This window comes from Zeus faber (genome assembly GCF_960531495.2).
Source record: "Zeus faber genome assembly, chromosome: 13".
Taxonomy (NCBI): Eukaryota; Metazoa; Chordata; class Actinopteri; order Zeiformes; family Zeidae; genus Zeus; species Zeus faber.
Genome location: NC_137198.1, coordinates 17,828,211 through 17,843,718, shown reverse-complemented (window position 1 = coordinate 17,843,718; position 15,508 = coordinate 17,828,211). Strand labels below are relative to the sequence as shown.

Sequence of the window (15,508 nt, the reverse complement as noted above, 5' to 3'; positions counted from 1 at the left end):
GAGTATTGGCTTTGGCGTAGGAGAGTGTGTGTGTGTGTGTGTGTGTGTGTGTGTGTGTGTGTGTGTGTGTGTGTGTGTGCGTGTGCGTGTGTTGATGGAAGTTGTCTGTCACTTCAGCAATGTAACACGGCTGAGTGAGAGGCTGCCAATGGGTGTTGCATTCTGTACAGGTAGGGAAAACTGACACAACCTAACACAGTGTGCCAAAAGTTGTTTATTTTTATAAACAAAAAGTCAAATCTGGGCGTGTAAATACAAAAATACCCTGTAGACCCACAGTACACGGTGATTTTTCTCTATATAGTAATTTTTGAAAGATATTGCTGTAAATATAATGTGTGTGAGTGGTTGCCAGTGTAAGCTTTGCTCGGCCTAATGGCTTCCCAGGGGATCATAGGGGGAACGAGGGCCGACAGAGCAGCGGCTAGAACAAGGCAGAAAGAACCGCGCCGGCTCATTAATCCACGCTGCCCTTTGAAAATCATCCACCTATTCAACGTTCACACCCCTTGAGCCCACTGATGTTGGTGCAGCTGTGGCCCTCCACCAGCCCACCCGCCAAATCAATCCTGTCCCCTTCTTCTGGGCAAAGAGCACTTCCCCGGCACGCCGTGCTTCCTGGCTCATTTCTGGGCGGCTCCAGGCAGGCGTGCAGGGCTCACTGACCAAGCAAAGCCCCAGCGCAGCCCGGGAGCCTTTGAAGTTCGCCCTAATCACCACTGTTGCTGCACAGTGCAGGGGTGGGAGGAGGGGGGGGGGGGGGGGGGGGGTTAAAATGTAAATGTTGCCAGTATTGAAATGGATATTATTACCCATACAAAGCAGTGCTCTGAGTATACGGGCTAGTCTAAAAATAGCTCCGGTTCCTGAGTTTCTCCTTTGAACTGCCAGTGTTGCAGTTTATAAAATGAAGTCAGCTGCTGTTCCTTCACACAAATGAAGCCGCTGTGACAAGGGAGCAGAGCTCTGCTTGTTTACGTATTGGTGAACTTTTGGTTTATTTTGTTTGTTCTCTTCCTAAACTTAATTTCACACATCTCTTGCCTTGTCTGTTAGTAGTCCCTCAGGAATCACTTTGGGGGAGAGCTACTCTAGCAGCTACTCTGGGGATTTCCAGGGTAGCTGACCTCTGGTCATCCCCAGAAATCTGCTCCTTGTCCACATTAGTATGGACAGAACACAGCAGAACCAGGGCTGGCCCCTGAAAGTCGACAATTCGAATCATCAGTCCGAAACGCGTCAGTCGACTGAGATTCTTCTAGTCCAGCAGAGTTTTTATTTATTATTATTATTATTTTATTTATTTATTGATTTATTTTTTTGGTCAGTCGGTGTGCATTACAATAACAGGATAAAACCGATATAAGATTACAAAATGCACAGGGATAACATTTCAGTGGGGAATTATAAATAAGGGGAATCATAAATATATTTTTATATGTATGAATCGTCCAGACACGCGAACACGGCTCTCCGCGCGCCCCGATCATGGAGAGCCGTTTTTCCATTCCTCCAAATGCATTACACATGAAGAGGGGGCCATCGGGGCACAATCTGCGCCCTCGTCTCCCCGTGCTTGTGTGAGAGGCAGGCAGAGGGAGCCAGCAACACCCCCCTGGAGCGGGAGAAAGAAAGAGGAGAGATGTCTCTTCTGATAATAGCGAAAATGCTTCTTAGACGAATATCTTAATCTTATTGCAAGTTACAATCGATTATATAGCCTAAATAAATAGAAAATCTATTTTCTTTATTTCTCCAATACCATTAACAGTACCGGTAACGTAAGGAGCTTCTCAATACTACGGTCTTTAATAATTCAGCCCCAGGGCCCGTTTAATACCGGGTCTCGGTACTGAACCCAACCCGTTCCTCGAACATGTTCCTCTGTGCCTGTGCCCAAAAATCCTCACGTGTGGTGCCCTGTTGTGGCGTCCCCTACCAACCTTGCAGAACGGCACACAAAGTCGAAGCAAACTGTTCGATTAGGCCTCGTAGATCTAATGAGTGAAGATTAAGTAACTGAATTGCGCAGAAAGAGATTTTGGTGGACTGATGGGGTGATATTAGTGAAAATATACAGAGTAAATACAAGGGAACCCAGAAGTGAAGCTCAAACCCCATTGGCTCACAGAATGCGGGGACTCAGGAGGGTGGCTCCTCCCACTTAACGAGTGTCAGGAACACGATGAATTAAGAGGCTTGTGAGAATGGCTAGAATTCCTGATCTGAGTGGTATTTTCAGCCAAAAAACTGGCCTGAGAAAGAATGTTATAGCTAACATTGCAAACACTGTGCTACATTACATATTTATACAAAACCTAATAACCAGCCTTTGAAATATAAATAGATTTTGCGAGCGCTGTGCGCAGAAGTGAGCTGCCTGTTAATTACACTGGTTAAACATTACATCAGTTAAACTTATTAGGCCCTTTTATTATTTTATTAATGTACACATTTAAATAACATTGACATACACTGATCAGCCACAACATGAAAACAACTATAACATTGTGTAGATCGCCGTCATGCCCCCAAAACAGGTCTGACCCGTTGAGGTAAGCACTCCACAAGAAGGTGTCCTGTGGTATCTGGCACCAAGATGTTAGCAGCATATCCTTTAAGTCCTGTTAATTGCGAGGTGGGGCCCTCGTAGATCGGGCTTTTTGTTCCAGCACATCCCCCAGATAGTCGATCGGATCGGATCCTAACCCCGACCATCCACATGATGTAGAGGAAAACTTGATTCATCAGACCAGGCCTCCAGACCTTCTTCTATTGCTCCATGGTCTAGTTCTGACGCTCACATGGCCATTGTTGACTCTTTCGGCAGGGGACAGAGGTCAGCATGGGCACTCTGACTGGTCTGTGGTTACGTAGCCCCGTACGCAGCAAGCTGTGATGCACTGTGTGTTCTGACACCTTTCTGTCATAGCAGCATTTACTTTTTCAGCAATTTGTGCTACAGCAGCTCTGCTGTGGGATCGGATCAGATGGGCCAGACTTGGTTCCACAAGCGCATCAATGAGCCTGTAGGTGCCCATCCCTCGCGGCGCCTTCCCTGTCCCAGGCCGGGATCCTGGGCGGCTGCAGGCTTTACAGGCTTTTAGACTGGTCTAAAGTTTAAAATTCCATTTAAACGTCAGGGAAATTAGTTTTCAGAAACATCGCTCTTCTGAATGTGTCAGCACAACCAGCAAGGGCACAGAATATTTAGTTCATTTATTAGTAACACAATAACTTATAACCAAAAGAAAATTTAATTTACAAAGCCCTTTATAAACACCCTCTAGTGTTTCATACACGGTCCAGCCAATGTTTGGACTATTTGGGGGCAGCCCAAGTTACCATCAATAATATAAATAACCTCACCATTACACTAGGCTATATGCTGTTGTCATTTGACATAACAACCCCATATTCACAATGACAGTAACCTTTTATCGAGTGGAATAAAGTGATTTCACACAAGGCTCAACACCTCTGAGTGTTACAATACGCTAATTGCACAGATATGAATACATAAAGGATGTACGACTATTACGCAGTTGGACAGGATGTTGCATCACAAATAGACATTGCATAGCCCATATCAATGTCAATAACAAAGAAACGAGAACAAACTCACAACAACCAGTTGCAAATAACAAAATCAGGCTTCCCCAGAGATTTCGGGCCAAGCTGGAATCTGTGGGGAAGCCTGTTGAACCCTCTTGGATTCTTGGCTGGAATCTCGCTGGGCCTAAACGCACACTCAAAGGCACAGCCAAGCCACTGAATCTGAACATCATTCACACCAGCAACAACGATCTAATGTCCACAAGATCTAATAAATAGCTACTCACAGGCCCGGCGCCAGGATGAAGTCTGTCTATCGATCTCCTCCGCTCCGTTTCAGTGCTATGGGCAGCGCAGCACCTACACACAACAAACAGCGCTGTCAATGGTTCTTCTGAAACAACCGCTAAGCGATAGTCACATGTATCTCCATGTACATGTATCCAATAATTTTGTTTTTGCTATTTTCTATAGAGACAAAGTTTAACAGAGGGGGCAAAAATACTACTAAATTTAAAAAAACTACGCCCCCCCCATAAGTCCCCTTATGGCGCTGGGCCAGGCTCGTACAGATACATAAAAGTCCATCAAACTTAGCAAAGCTGCTCATCCTTTAAAGTCCACCCTCCTTTCTTTCTTTATAAAGAGTTCAATGATACGGTTGTACAGTACATAGCTGCATTTAAGTTCCAATAAAAAGGTCCTTCCGGATTGCCATGGAAGCCAGTGCTGACAGTCGAGCCTGCTCAGTCTTATTTCTTGAATACGTTTTAATGCATTTTAGGGCTGAAAATGGCACTCGACAGAGGCAGTAGATACTGGGACGGTCACCGCCAAACATGCCTATGCGTAAGGTTGATGCCTTCTCCCGCATAGATCTTTCTGCTTCAAAATCAGTCATGGCGTACACTACAGTCAGTTCTGTTTTAATCCGGGGCAGGTCGAAGAGAGTTCTGTGCCTCTGCGTTAACATGGAGAAGGCCCCATCTGGGAATTTTTCTTGTGCGTCTGAAACTGCAGAGGGTTTGAGGAGGGAGATAAACGTGACATCTCGTGGGGTTTAAACCGGTTCCGTATCTGGGCAAAGATTTTTTCCAAAATGTCGCTGTGGAGTTTCTCGTTGGTTGCGATGAATTTCCCCCGTGCGTCCGGCCTCAACATGTGCTTGGCGCACCTGTTTGGCGCGCAGTAGACTCTTAAATCTCACCAAATCACCCTTTCTCCCTCTGTGGTGTGACAAAACTTGTCCATTCTTGCCAGCCAGAACATTGTACGTCATTGTAGCTTTTCTGTTCTGCAGTATTTCAAAAACCACATCCAAAAATAAATAAATAAAATTACATAAAAAAAGTAGAAAGCAAAAGACGAAACCAAATCATCCAGATGTGCATAGTATCCGTCAGCACAGTGCACAGAATCCTAGTCCTACTCATCATGGTGTTCTAATATGTGCTCAAGTAGCTCCTTTAGGGCAACTCTCTTCTCAAAGAGTGTGCTGACCAATCTAAAACTATATTGCCATCTTTTTGATGCCACACGAGGAAGACGCCGCTGGCAGATATCATCAAGCAGCTACGTGCGCTTAGGGGATCTGGGGGGAAAAAAAAAAAAAAAAAAAGCAGCTAGGCCATTGAGATGCGGAAAAAAGATCCTGCATTCTCTAAACTTCAATGCCCCTTGAGTCAGTAATAAATGAAGTCGATGTGCATAGCAATGCATAAATTAAGCCATAGGCGCCCTCACCTTAACTTCGGCCTGCACCCGACTCCAAATGCCATGACGGCAGCGCCATCAAAGCACCGTGCCACAGCTTTATCCAGGCATTCATGTTCCTCCAGGAATCGGATAATGAGAGCAGCAATGTCCTTATCCCCTCCGCCACTCGTAACGTTGTCAAATCTGACAAACCTTTCCTGCCTCTGGGCTGTAGTACTCAAATGTGTAGTTTTGTCCGCCATAACTGTGAAGCTGCTCCTTTTTTTTAATCTCCTGTCCCATCGCTTCAGCAATAACACTGATCAGTTTGTTTTGTATTTTGTCTAAAGTCCCAGTAAACACTTTGTTATTCGAAAGGTCCTAATGGAAGGTTTGTTGTTGTGGAGCTCCATTTCCCATTGCATTTGTTCGTTGAGTTGTGGATCCACTCGGATATCTCCAAACGTTTTCAGTAGCACCGCCGCTTGCAGGTGTCCTGCCGTGCTTTGGTGTCTTGTTGCTGCCTTGGTTAGGCAATTCAGCTTTGCAAACCCAGCGTGGCTCCAAACACCATATCGGTCAATTGCAAATAAGTCATTCCCAGCAATACAATTTGCAATATTCCTACCACGCTGTAAGCCAGGTGTGGCTTTCGTAGTTGCTCGATTGAAAGTGCCGCACAAATCCTTCCCCTGCCTGGGACAGGGCTGCTAGCTGAGGGGTTGGTCGACCCGTCCTCACAATTTCCAACTTTTCTTGAAAGGCTTTGCCAGTAAATCCGCCACCAAATCCAATTCTTCTCCTTCAGCCATTGTGTGTTTAAAATCAACAGGGCTAAGTCTAAATCTTAAAAACAATCTGAAGCAATACATGTAATAGTCACAAAAGAAAGTTTAAATAAATCTTAGATAATGCTACGTTACATGCTACTCACTAGTTTTACTTCAATTACCTAACGGGTCCTCCACCCTCCGATCATTTCACACGAAAAATGCTGACGTAGGCGGCTTGGCAAGCTACAAGGCAAAGAATATGTCCAACATGGCTAACTCGAAATCTGATTGGTTAAAGAATTGGAAATGGAAAAATGAAGACTGGGCCAGTTATTTCATAATCGACACACGCACAAAAAAAAAAACCCATCAGAATCGCCAATTGTTAATGTTTTTCTAAAATGTGTAAAATAATCTACCTTTCCCATAAATATACATAAATCATTTAATTTCATGTATGCTTAAACACCACTCGATCCCTCTAAAACAAAGCAGACAATACTTCTCCCTGCAACAATCGCGCTGTCCGTCAAGTTCACCGTGCTCCTCTGCTAATCTGGGAGGAGGTTGGCCAACATTGCAAAGCAAGCATTGTTTTTAATCTCCCCTTTGCAGTAGACTATGCAGTAATAATAATAATGATAATGAAGACTAATTTGGACTTGACCGATGAACTTGGACCTCATCAATATTCATATCTTGCCCAGAAAATAAATCCGCTACCTGCTCGTTGTTTTGACTTTCTCTTCTCCGTTTTCCTCGCGGCTAAATAAAGTAATTTATTCTGGAATATGTGACCCATTAAAACTCTGTTGTTGCTATTTGATTCTCTTGCCGTGATTATATAAAATAATGTCTGGAAAGGAGTTATTGTCTTCTTTTCCACCACTAATACCACACAGTGACGCCCGCTTAAATATGGCTATTATTTGCGCTTATATTATTGTATTTTATCCAAAGTTGACAATTGATATTCCGATTTTGGGGGCAAAAAAACCCCCAAATAAAACCCGCTCCGCTCTCAACTCCGCTCTGACTTTGTGCCCTTTGCCCCCCCTCTCTCTCAGAGAAATGGTCCCCCCCCCCATCAGCACCCCCCTTCCAACTGTCCAACTAAAACAGGGGTCTGTCAGGTTGGGGACCCCTCTTTTAGCCCATATACAGTATAATGCAGCGTATTTTGTTCCCAATGAAATCTTTATGCCCATTCACAAAACAAACAAACAAAAAAACACACCTGATAAAAAGGGCACCCTGGACATCAAGAAGCAAAGGGGTAGGTGCACCCACCCTCCGCCACCCCCTCTGCTAGATATATATAGATAGATAGATAGATAGATAGATAGATAGATAGATAGATAGATAGATAGATAGATAGATAGATCGTTGATGGAAGAGACTGAAGAACTGCAAATGCAATACACAGATAAAGCACCTATGCAAGGCTAGCAGTAGCAAAAAAGCCCAATGTTAAGCCTTTAACAACTCCATCATGCTCCTTTTTAAACAACTTAATGTAGGTCTCTGCGGTCCCCAAAACATGTTTTTGGAGTTTTTTGCTGAAACTACCACTCGGACGATGCACTCTAACCATTCTAACATACCGCTTACCCTCCTGTTCTAAAACTGGCCGTTTACTGTGGGAGGAGCCACCCTTTTCAGGCCCCGAGTTCTGTGAGCCAGTGGTGTTTGAGCGTGGCTTCCAGGTTCCGTTGTTTTTCGTAACTTTGACTGATTTCACATTATCAGTCCACCAAAATCTCTTTCTGCACAAATTTGAGGCAAGGAAAAAGCAATCCAGTGGCTGGATCTTCACTCATATTAGATCTACAAGGCCTCGTTTAAAAGTTTGTTCTGACTTGGCTTGGCTGACATGGACACCGCACTGGGACTCTCTTGGAGGCAGGGTTTTTTTGTTTCATGCCAATTTATTTATTTATTTATTATTATTATTATTATTATTATTATTATTATTATTATTATTATATATATTTTTTTATAAATATTTATTTTTTATTCTTTTTTTTTTTTTCAAGAAACACATCACAGAATTATTTTGTAAATACTTACATTTCCATCGTCTGCAGTTTCTCCATGGACAGTTTGTTTTAATTCCTCTTTCTTTTAAAATATTTATTTGTTGAGTTACCCAGATGGAGGGTGGGCAGCAAAGCTGAGCGGCTAGTTTCAGGACATGTTTTCTGAAATAGAAGGCTCACAAAAAACTGAACGGTCTTATTTAACCGTTTGTGTGTTAGCAGGCCCCTCAGAGACCCAAATGTATGTGCAGAAGCACTGAAAAAGTATGTTTTTCAAAATAAGTCCCCTTATACTGTACCTTATAACGTATGTGTATTGTGCAATTGGTAACTTGATTTGGGAAGTGATTAGCTTATAACACTTCCTTGCTGCAGATAAGATTAGTGCCATGAAGCTACTTTGCCGTTCACTAATGTAACTAAAGGGATCACCTCAGAGGGCCAGCGGAGCGTCTTTACACCCTGAGGAGCTTAAAGTCCTTGACCCCAGGCACAAGTCACTGTCAAGAGGAACCCATCATTAAGGCTGGTTCAGCTCAGGCTCTATTTAGACCATTAAAAGCCACTCTATGCTGGCAAGTCTTTCATGCTGTCTTTGAATGGCTGCTCCCTTTTTAGCTCTACAACTTGCAAAGTGTGTTAGGATTGAGCATAGTATTAAAGCATGTTTAAGTTGTTTGTCTTTTTACCTGGGGCCACTGGAGCAGCACTATGTTCACTTAGAGTTGTGATGCACACCCTGTGCCCAACATCGGAAGATTAATTTCATTTTTCAAATGCTTCTTTAAAAACACACAAAGGCAGGGGTTGATTGCGACATGTTTCAAATTCACCAACCTTGAGTTGCCCAGAGCACTTATGTGGTCTGTGACGAGAAGCTGTAAAATCTGACTGATGTGCTCGCAAAAAACATTGTCCTTGATCGTATTTAACTGGGGGTGCTTGAAAGCAAAACCCACACACAAAAAAATGCAATGCTTCTGCTTGAACAGCTACATAGTTCAGAATTGTGTCCTACAAAAACATGTGTCCTACAGCATGTTATTAAAAAAAAAAAAAAAAAGGCAAGAGGGCCTGCACCCTACATTTATAGCCCAGAGTCATGAAAGCAGGGGTGAAGCATGAAAGTGGAACCACCGTTTATAGATGCCACCACATTTTCCCTGGTTAAATAAGAAGGAAAAACACTTTGGGCCTTAGCAGGGTCTTCTGCTGACAACGTGGGCTTAACAGGAAAGGCCCATGGGTGCCATGAAGACCACCCAGAGTGGATAAACTGCATAGGTGGTTGCTTCTAGTGGTGGGTCCATTTAACTGACATATGGAGCTCCCCTAGTCCCTCTCTGTGTTGCTCCAATCAGACAAGTCCATAAACCTTTTATGAGCTGACGAAAGACGGCAACCCAGAGTAAAAAGAGTGCAACGCTCTCAAATATTGCGTTAGTAAAAATATTTCTGTTTTTCATCATCTTTTTTTTTTTTCTGAACATCTTTGGCCGTTTTTTTTATCATGTGTGAAGTTATTTTGGCGCAGTCATGATCTGGTGATTGAGCTGTGCTTCCTCTTGCTGGGACCTGCTCCATGGGGCCATCTCTCTACTGAGCTGAAGAGCAGCTCACTGAGCCTACTCCTGAGAAGACTAGTATAAAAATATGTGTACTTGTCGTAATTATATTAGTATTAATAATGGGAAGACTAAACCCCAACTACAACATCAGATGTTATCTCAAAGCCGTCATTTTATAGGCTGAGGCAAAATTATCTCGTTATCTGCAGAATCATCTGCAGAATCACAAATTTGTTTTGAAAAGGATTTTCGAGAAAATGGCACTTTCATTTGTTTACATCAAAATCACTGAAGTGGAGAGACATATTGGAGAGCAACGGCCAAGGTTATCTTCAATTATTTGCACTTGACAGCACAGTTAACCGGACACCCACCCACCCCTCTGTCTCTTTTGTGTCATTCATAACAGTCTTTGCAGTTTCCCCATGACAGGTCATGCTCCTACGGTTTAGATTCACCGATTGTAAAGCCTCAACATATGTTTTTATAGGGTTTTTTTTTTTCTTCTTCAAATGAATATGCAAAGGATTAATGCAGTTGGGTTAGGTACCAGAGTAGACTAGTCACTGACGTGTGTGTGTGTGTGCGTGTGCGTGTGTGTGTGTGTGTGTGTGTGTGTGTGTGTGTGTGTGTGTGTGTGTGTGTGTGTGTGTGTGTGTGTGTGTGTGTGTGTGTGTGTCCGTGTGTCCGTGTGTGTGTGTGTCCGTCCGTCCGTCCGTCCGTCCGTCCGTCCGTCCGTCCTGCAGAGCTTCCAGAGAACTGGACAGACACGAGGGAGACCCTTCTGGAGGGCATGGTGTTCCAGCTGAAGTACTTGGGTGTCACTCTGGTGGAGCAGCCCAAAGGAGAGGAGCTGTCAGCTGCAGCCGTCAAGAGGATAGTGGCCACGGTGAGAGAGGAAAGCATGTACATGCTGCCAAATACAGACACACACACAAATGTACATTTAGTTGCTCACCCCCACAAACATGTAACCAAACACTTTGAGCTTCCTGTCATGAGTCTGCTACTTGGAAAGCAGTTTTTTCTTATTTTAGTGAACATTGGGCGGGCTTCCGAAGGGCATGGAGCGATACCAGGCCGAAAATATGTATATGTTTATATGTATCTGAGAAACTCCAATACAAAAATCTGTCTGTGATACATCATAACATGAAAATGAAAAGCGACTTGATTGTGTTATTTTTTGACACAGAAGATATTAGACTATAGATCTAGAATGGAGAAAAATCTATTATACGTCAATCATTATGTTCAAATGTCCCTGAACTAACATGCTTCATCTGACTCCTCACAAGCAGAGTTTCCGTTATCTGGTAAGTACCGCTTTTTGACTGGGAAAATCTGTTTAAGTCCGACATATTTAAATCTCTCCGTTCATAATGTCCGGTGAAAATATTTCCCTCGAAGCACAATTTGAATAAGTGCTGGGTGATAAAGCGATAGCAATAACTATCTGGGTGTCGAAATAAAATAGATTCGATCAATTCTGTAAAAAATTCTGCAGATGTTTTAATTTCCGCGTTTGGCAAGTTGCACCGGAAAGCCAAACAGTTTCGACGACCTAAGGCTCGCCTTTCACCCCATAACCAATGACGTTTGGCTAAACAGAAAGAAGCCCCGCCCCCTCCCTCGTGGACAGGTCACGCTTGTACAAACACACACACACACACACACACACACACACACACACACACGGAGCAGTGACAGAGCGCAGTATCCAGAACCCTGAGGAGAAGCCGAAAGTATGTATGCTGCCAACCTGCACGCAATTTGTGTACCGACCACACAATTCTTGGTCAAAATAAGCAGGTACGAAATGCCAGCTGAAACTACGCAAAACAAATAATAAAATAAAATCAAAATATAATTGTAATTGAATTTTGGAAAATAATCAATATAAAACAATACCTATATGATACTCAAACCCGATACAACGTGACGTAGCGTAATTGAAGCTACAGGTTACATTATGCTGAAACTTGGTGACAGTCCCATATTATTGGAACTCAGGGACAGTTTCATTTTCTACTTTTGTTCCATGGTGAATAATGAATTATAAACACACAGAGTCAAAATCAGCAAACTCACCATTGTGGTCACTGAAAATTGCAGCAGTAGTATGTGCAGCTGTCCAATCACGTGAGCGTGATCACATCTACACATCTACACATATTCATTGTGTAAAACACAGACCAAAAAAAAAAAAAAGACCAAAATCTTTTAGTATTTATTCAGACCTATTTGTGTGTATGTATATACATATATATATATATTTATTTATTTATTTATTTATTTATTTATTTATTTATTTATTTATTTTGTTTTTGATTTTGATTTTATTAAAGTGAAATGTATATTAAAGCATCTGCACTTGTTAGTTATTGATCACGGACCGAAATTATTTGATTTGAAGTAGTAATATGCGTAATATTTATTTATTTATTTATTTATTTATTTATAGAATGCCGTTAACTGACGGGACCTATTTTATTTTAAATATTCATTAAAAAAATATATAAATCGACATGCCCTTATGATTTCATTCTTTATCAATTGCTTTTAAGCTCAATAAATACAGATAATATTTGACTGGAATCGCTCCCATTTGTCCCGGACACTGAAATCTTCCAGGACACATCCAACCGGCAGCAATTTTTTCTGTCGGAAACTCTGCTCCCAAATCAACAGAGCCAAGTAGTGAAGCGCCAAATTGAAAATCTGATGGAAGATGGGACACTGGTCCAAAATGAATACCAGGTGCTGGTGTTCTCCATGTTTTTGCCAAATCTCTTGATATCATCCTTTGGAACAAAAGCACATCAGGAACGCCAATTAGCAGTAACAGCTGTTGAATGTGTTCTGCTCTGTGATTTTCATGATTAGACACTAGTACTAGCAGCTATTTAATATTAATAATAATAATAAAAAATAAAGTAATCCTTACCAGAGAGTCATGAAGCAGAAACTGCAGTGCTTATGTGGTGAATTTCATGATCAATGGAAGATAAGCGCTGTATAAATCCCAACTTGTTGAGAAATCAAATGCAGATGACCAAAGTGTACTTCTACTATAATTGTTTCGTCCCACATCTATCAGCTGGACAGCACTGCAGAATAAATAACCTGAATGCACTCTCTCTTCGCGATAAAAGACACGTTGCACGCTTCGCTCATGGTCCGAGTCGGCATTTAAGGAGGGTGCAATTAACTTGGACGCCGCTCAGCGAACAGTTGATCCAGTTTTTAATCACTGAGGAAAAGGCTTATTTTTTTCATTGGATCTGCCAGCTCGGCAGCTAATTACGTCAGAGGCGGCAGGACGGTGGGGTGCCAGACACACACACAGACACTCTGATTGGAAATAATCTGTTTTGCTTGCCCTCGATGTCAGCCCATTAGGGATGTTGAATTAGATTACATCTTTTAATCTGCGTTATGCCATAGAGGGTTTTGGGCGACTGTGGGTCATTCGAAACAGCCGCGTGTGGTTAAGAATCACACATATTTGACCAAGGCTCACGCTTTGTTTCATTAGTACTTATTTCCTCACTGTGTGGTGTTTATTTGTTGTTGTTTTTTTTTTTTTTTTTTAGACTGAGTAATTAACAAGCACAGTGTGTGTGGGTCTGGTGCAAGGTGTATCATTAGCTCTGCTGGGCAAGAAGCCGAGGCTTAGGGCTACACTGGATATGAATCCGGTGGATCCAAATTCTCATGCGCATTAAGCAGCGAGCAACGTGTCTTTGGCTGCAGAGTTGTTGTTTTTTTTTTTCCTCACTCCATGGTCCCTTGCGAGTTGCTCTCTGAATGGGAGTTGCAGCGTGCGTTTCTGCCTGTGCGCTAGACTTGTGACATGCTGCTATCCTGAGCATCTTGATTCGGTAACTGCATTGATTGCCTTCCTAATCTGTCTCTCTGTCTCCCTCTCTCTCTCTCTTGCACGCCCTTTGTCCTCCCTGCTGAATGTCTTGTCACCCCCCCCCCCCCCCCCACACACACACACACACACCAGGCCAAAGCCAGCGGAAAGAAGCTCCAGAAAGTGATGCTCACGGTCTCCCCACGGGGGATCATCCTTTATGACAGTGCCTCTAACCAGCTGATCGAAAACATCTCCATCTACAGGTCAGTCCTCTTCTGCCAGCCGGACACATTCTGTTTCGCCGACTCAGCCGCAAAAAAATTGAATGAGAGGAAACCGTCCTAAGACATTACTTCAGTCATCTCCATTTTGCAACAAGCTATGTGTCCCGGCTTTCAACTCGGGCGTGAACTCTGACGCACGCACTCGCACACACACACACACACACACACACACACACACACACACACACACACACACACACACACACGATGACACCTTCACATGCATGCACACACTCCTCCTGCAGATTACTCAGAGCTATTAAGCTGCCACAGCTTGCCTGCTCAGGGTTCACGAACCACAAGCAGCCGAAAGCTTCTTGAGTGACTTGACCCACCTCGAATAACCTCACTGATCCTCAATGTTAATGAGCAAACTTATTAAATGGAAAGAGATGGGACTGCCCTTTCGAAAGGTGGCCATTTAACGGCGAATGTCTAATTTCTGACCCTCCTGTCCTCGTATTGTTACTCATCTAGTTTCCCAGCTTCACTCAAGAAAGGGGTTTGGCTCTTGGGGTTTTTAAGTTTTAAGAGGCCTCCTTGTTTTTCAGATTTTTGGCTTTCCGTTATGTATGTATGAATTATGCTCCGTCTGTAATTTATGTAACAAATGGCATGACAGAGGCTCAGCAGGTAAATTAATTTCTTTCACATTTCACATCACTTTTTTTCCACTTATTCATCAAACCGTGTGTTTCAGAGATGCTCGGGCTCTGACATGTGAAGTTGAAACCACTTGGACTTTCCTTCATTTTTGTTACGGTTCATGAAGTACTTTCATAGGAAATCTTTTATTTTTTATTCTATAAAAGAGGGAAAAGCATTGCAGTTTGCAATATGTCTGTACAAGGGCAATGTAATGCCGGGAGCCAAGATTCGGGCCTACTTTGCATAGAGCCATAATTTAAAACTCTCCTCATGTAGTTAAATGTGAGGTGAGTTTGGCGGCAACCTCAGGACGGTGTGGAGACTTCATACTTGTCTCATCTCCCGGCGCGCCGAAACACCCCGACCCGCACGACTAAAAAGATAGACGGGCAATAAAATAAATGGATTTGCCTTGACACCACATCTCCCGCGGCTGCCCTGCCCAACATTTGATGTAAATCTCTGCCACATCTCACCGCTCCGTCTCTGAAAAACCCCCCCAACTTTTTCCCACTTTTTATTTTATTTTATTTTTTTATGTCTCTTCACAATTGGTAAAATAATTGTGTAATTATCAAAGAGTGAAGTTCAGTGAGTCAGAACGTTTTACAGATTTAAACAGGACAGATTGCAGATTCTGCGCGTCCCTTTCCGACTCACCGCCCCGCCACCACCTCTTGTCTGGAGGTGATGACATCTTTGCTCATTATGCCACGGCACAGCCAGGCTATTTGTGTGACATTACCGATTCATGAAAAACCAGACCCTGTTCCTGAGACGGCCGGGAGCGAGACGAATAACTCTATAAAATGTGCGAGACGTGCTAAGCGGAGCGGAATTTCATTGGCTCTTAGAGATTAGACCCGCCGCGCACTCAACCTGCAAACCCCAACAGAGGCCTGTGATACCTGCCTCAGTGGGAAAGCAACGCACAGAGGAACTCAGTGCAAAGGCAAAGGATCACATGCTTCCCACGTTGGTGAAAATGCGCCTTCCTCTGCTTTCGATGACCCAAGCCCCATTTTGTTCTGCTCTGTACCTGCGCACAGCGGTCTTTGGTTTTCGAGCACGTGCCGATGAA

General features: G+C 43.2%; 1 protein-coding gene across 1 annotated transcript in view; it reads left to right on the top strand.

The window, feature by feature from the left end:
- ldlrap1b (low density lipoprotein receptor adaptor protein 1b) overlaps nucleotides 1-15,508 on the top strand; it is a 39,385-nt gene that overhangs the window by 11,371 nt on the left and 12,506 nt on the right. Inside the window, exons 2-3 of the mRNA XM_080012614.1 lie at nucleotides 10,377-10,519; nucleotides 13,646-13,758. Coding sequence (XP_079868740.1) covers nucleotides 10,377-10,519; nucleotides 13,646-13,758 — 256 coding nt within the window. The remainder of the gene's footprint in view (nucleotides 1-10,376; nucleotides 10,520-13,645; nucleotides 13,759-15,508) is intronic.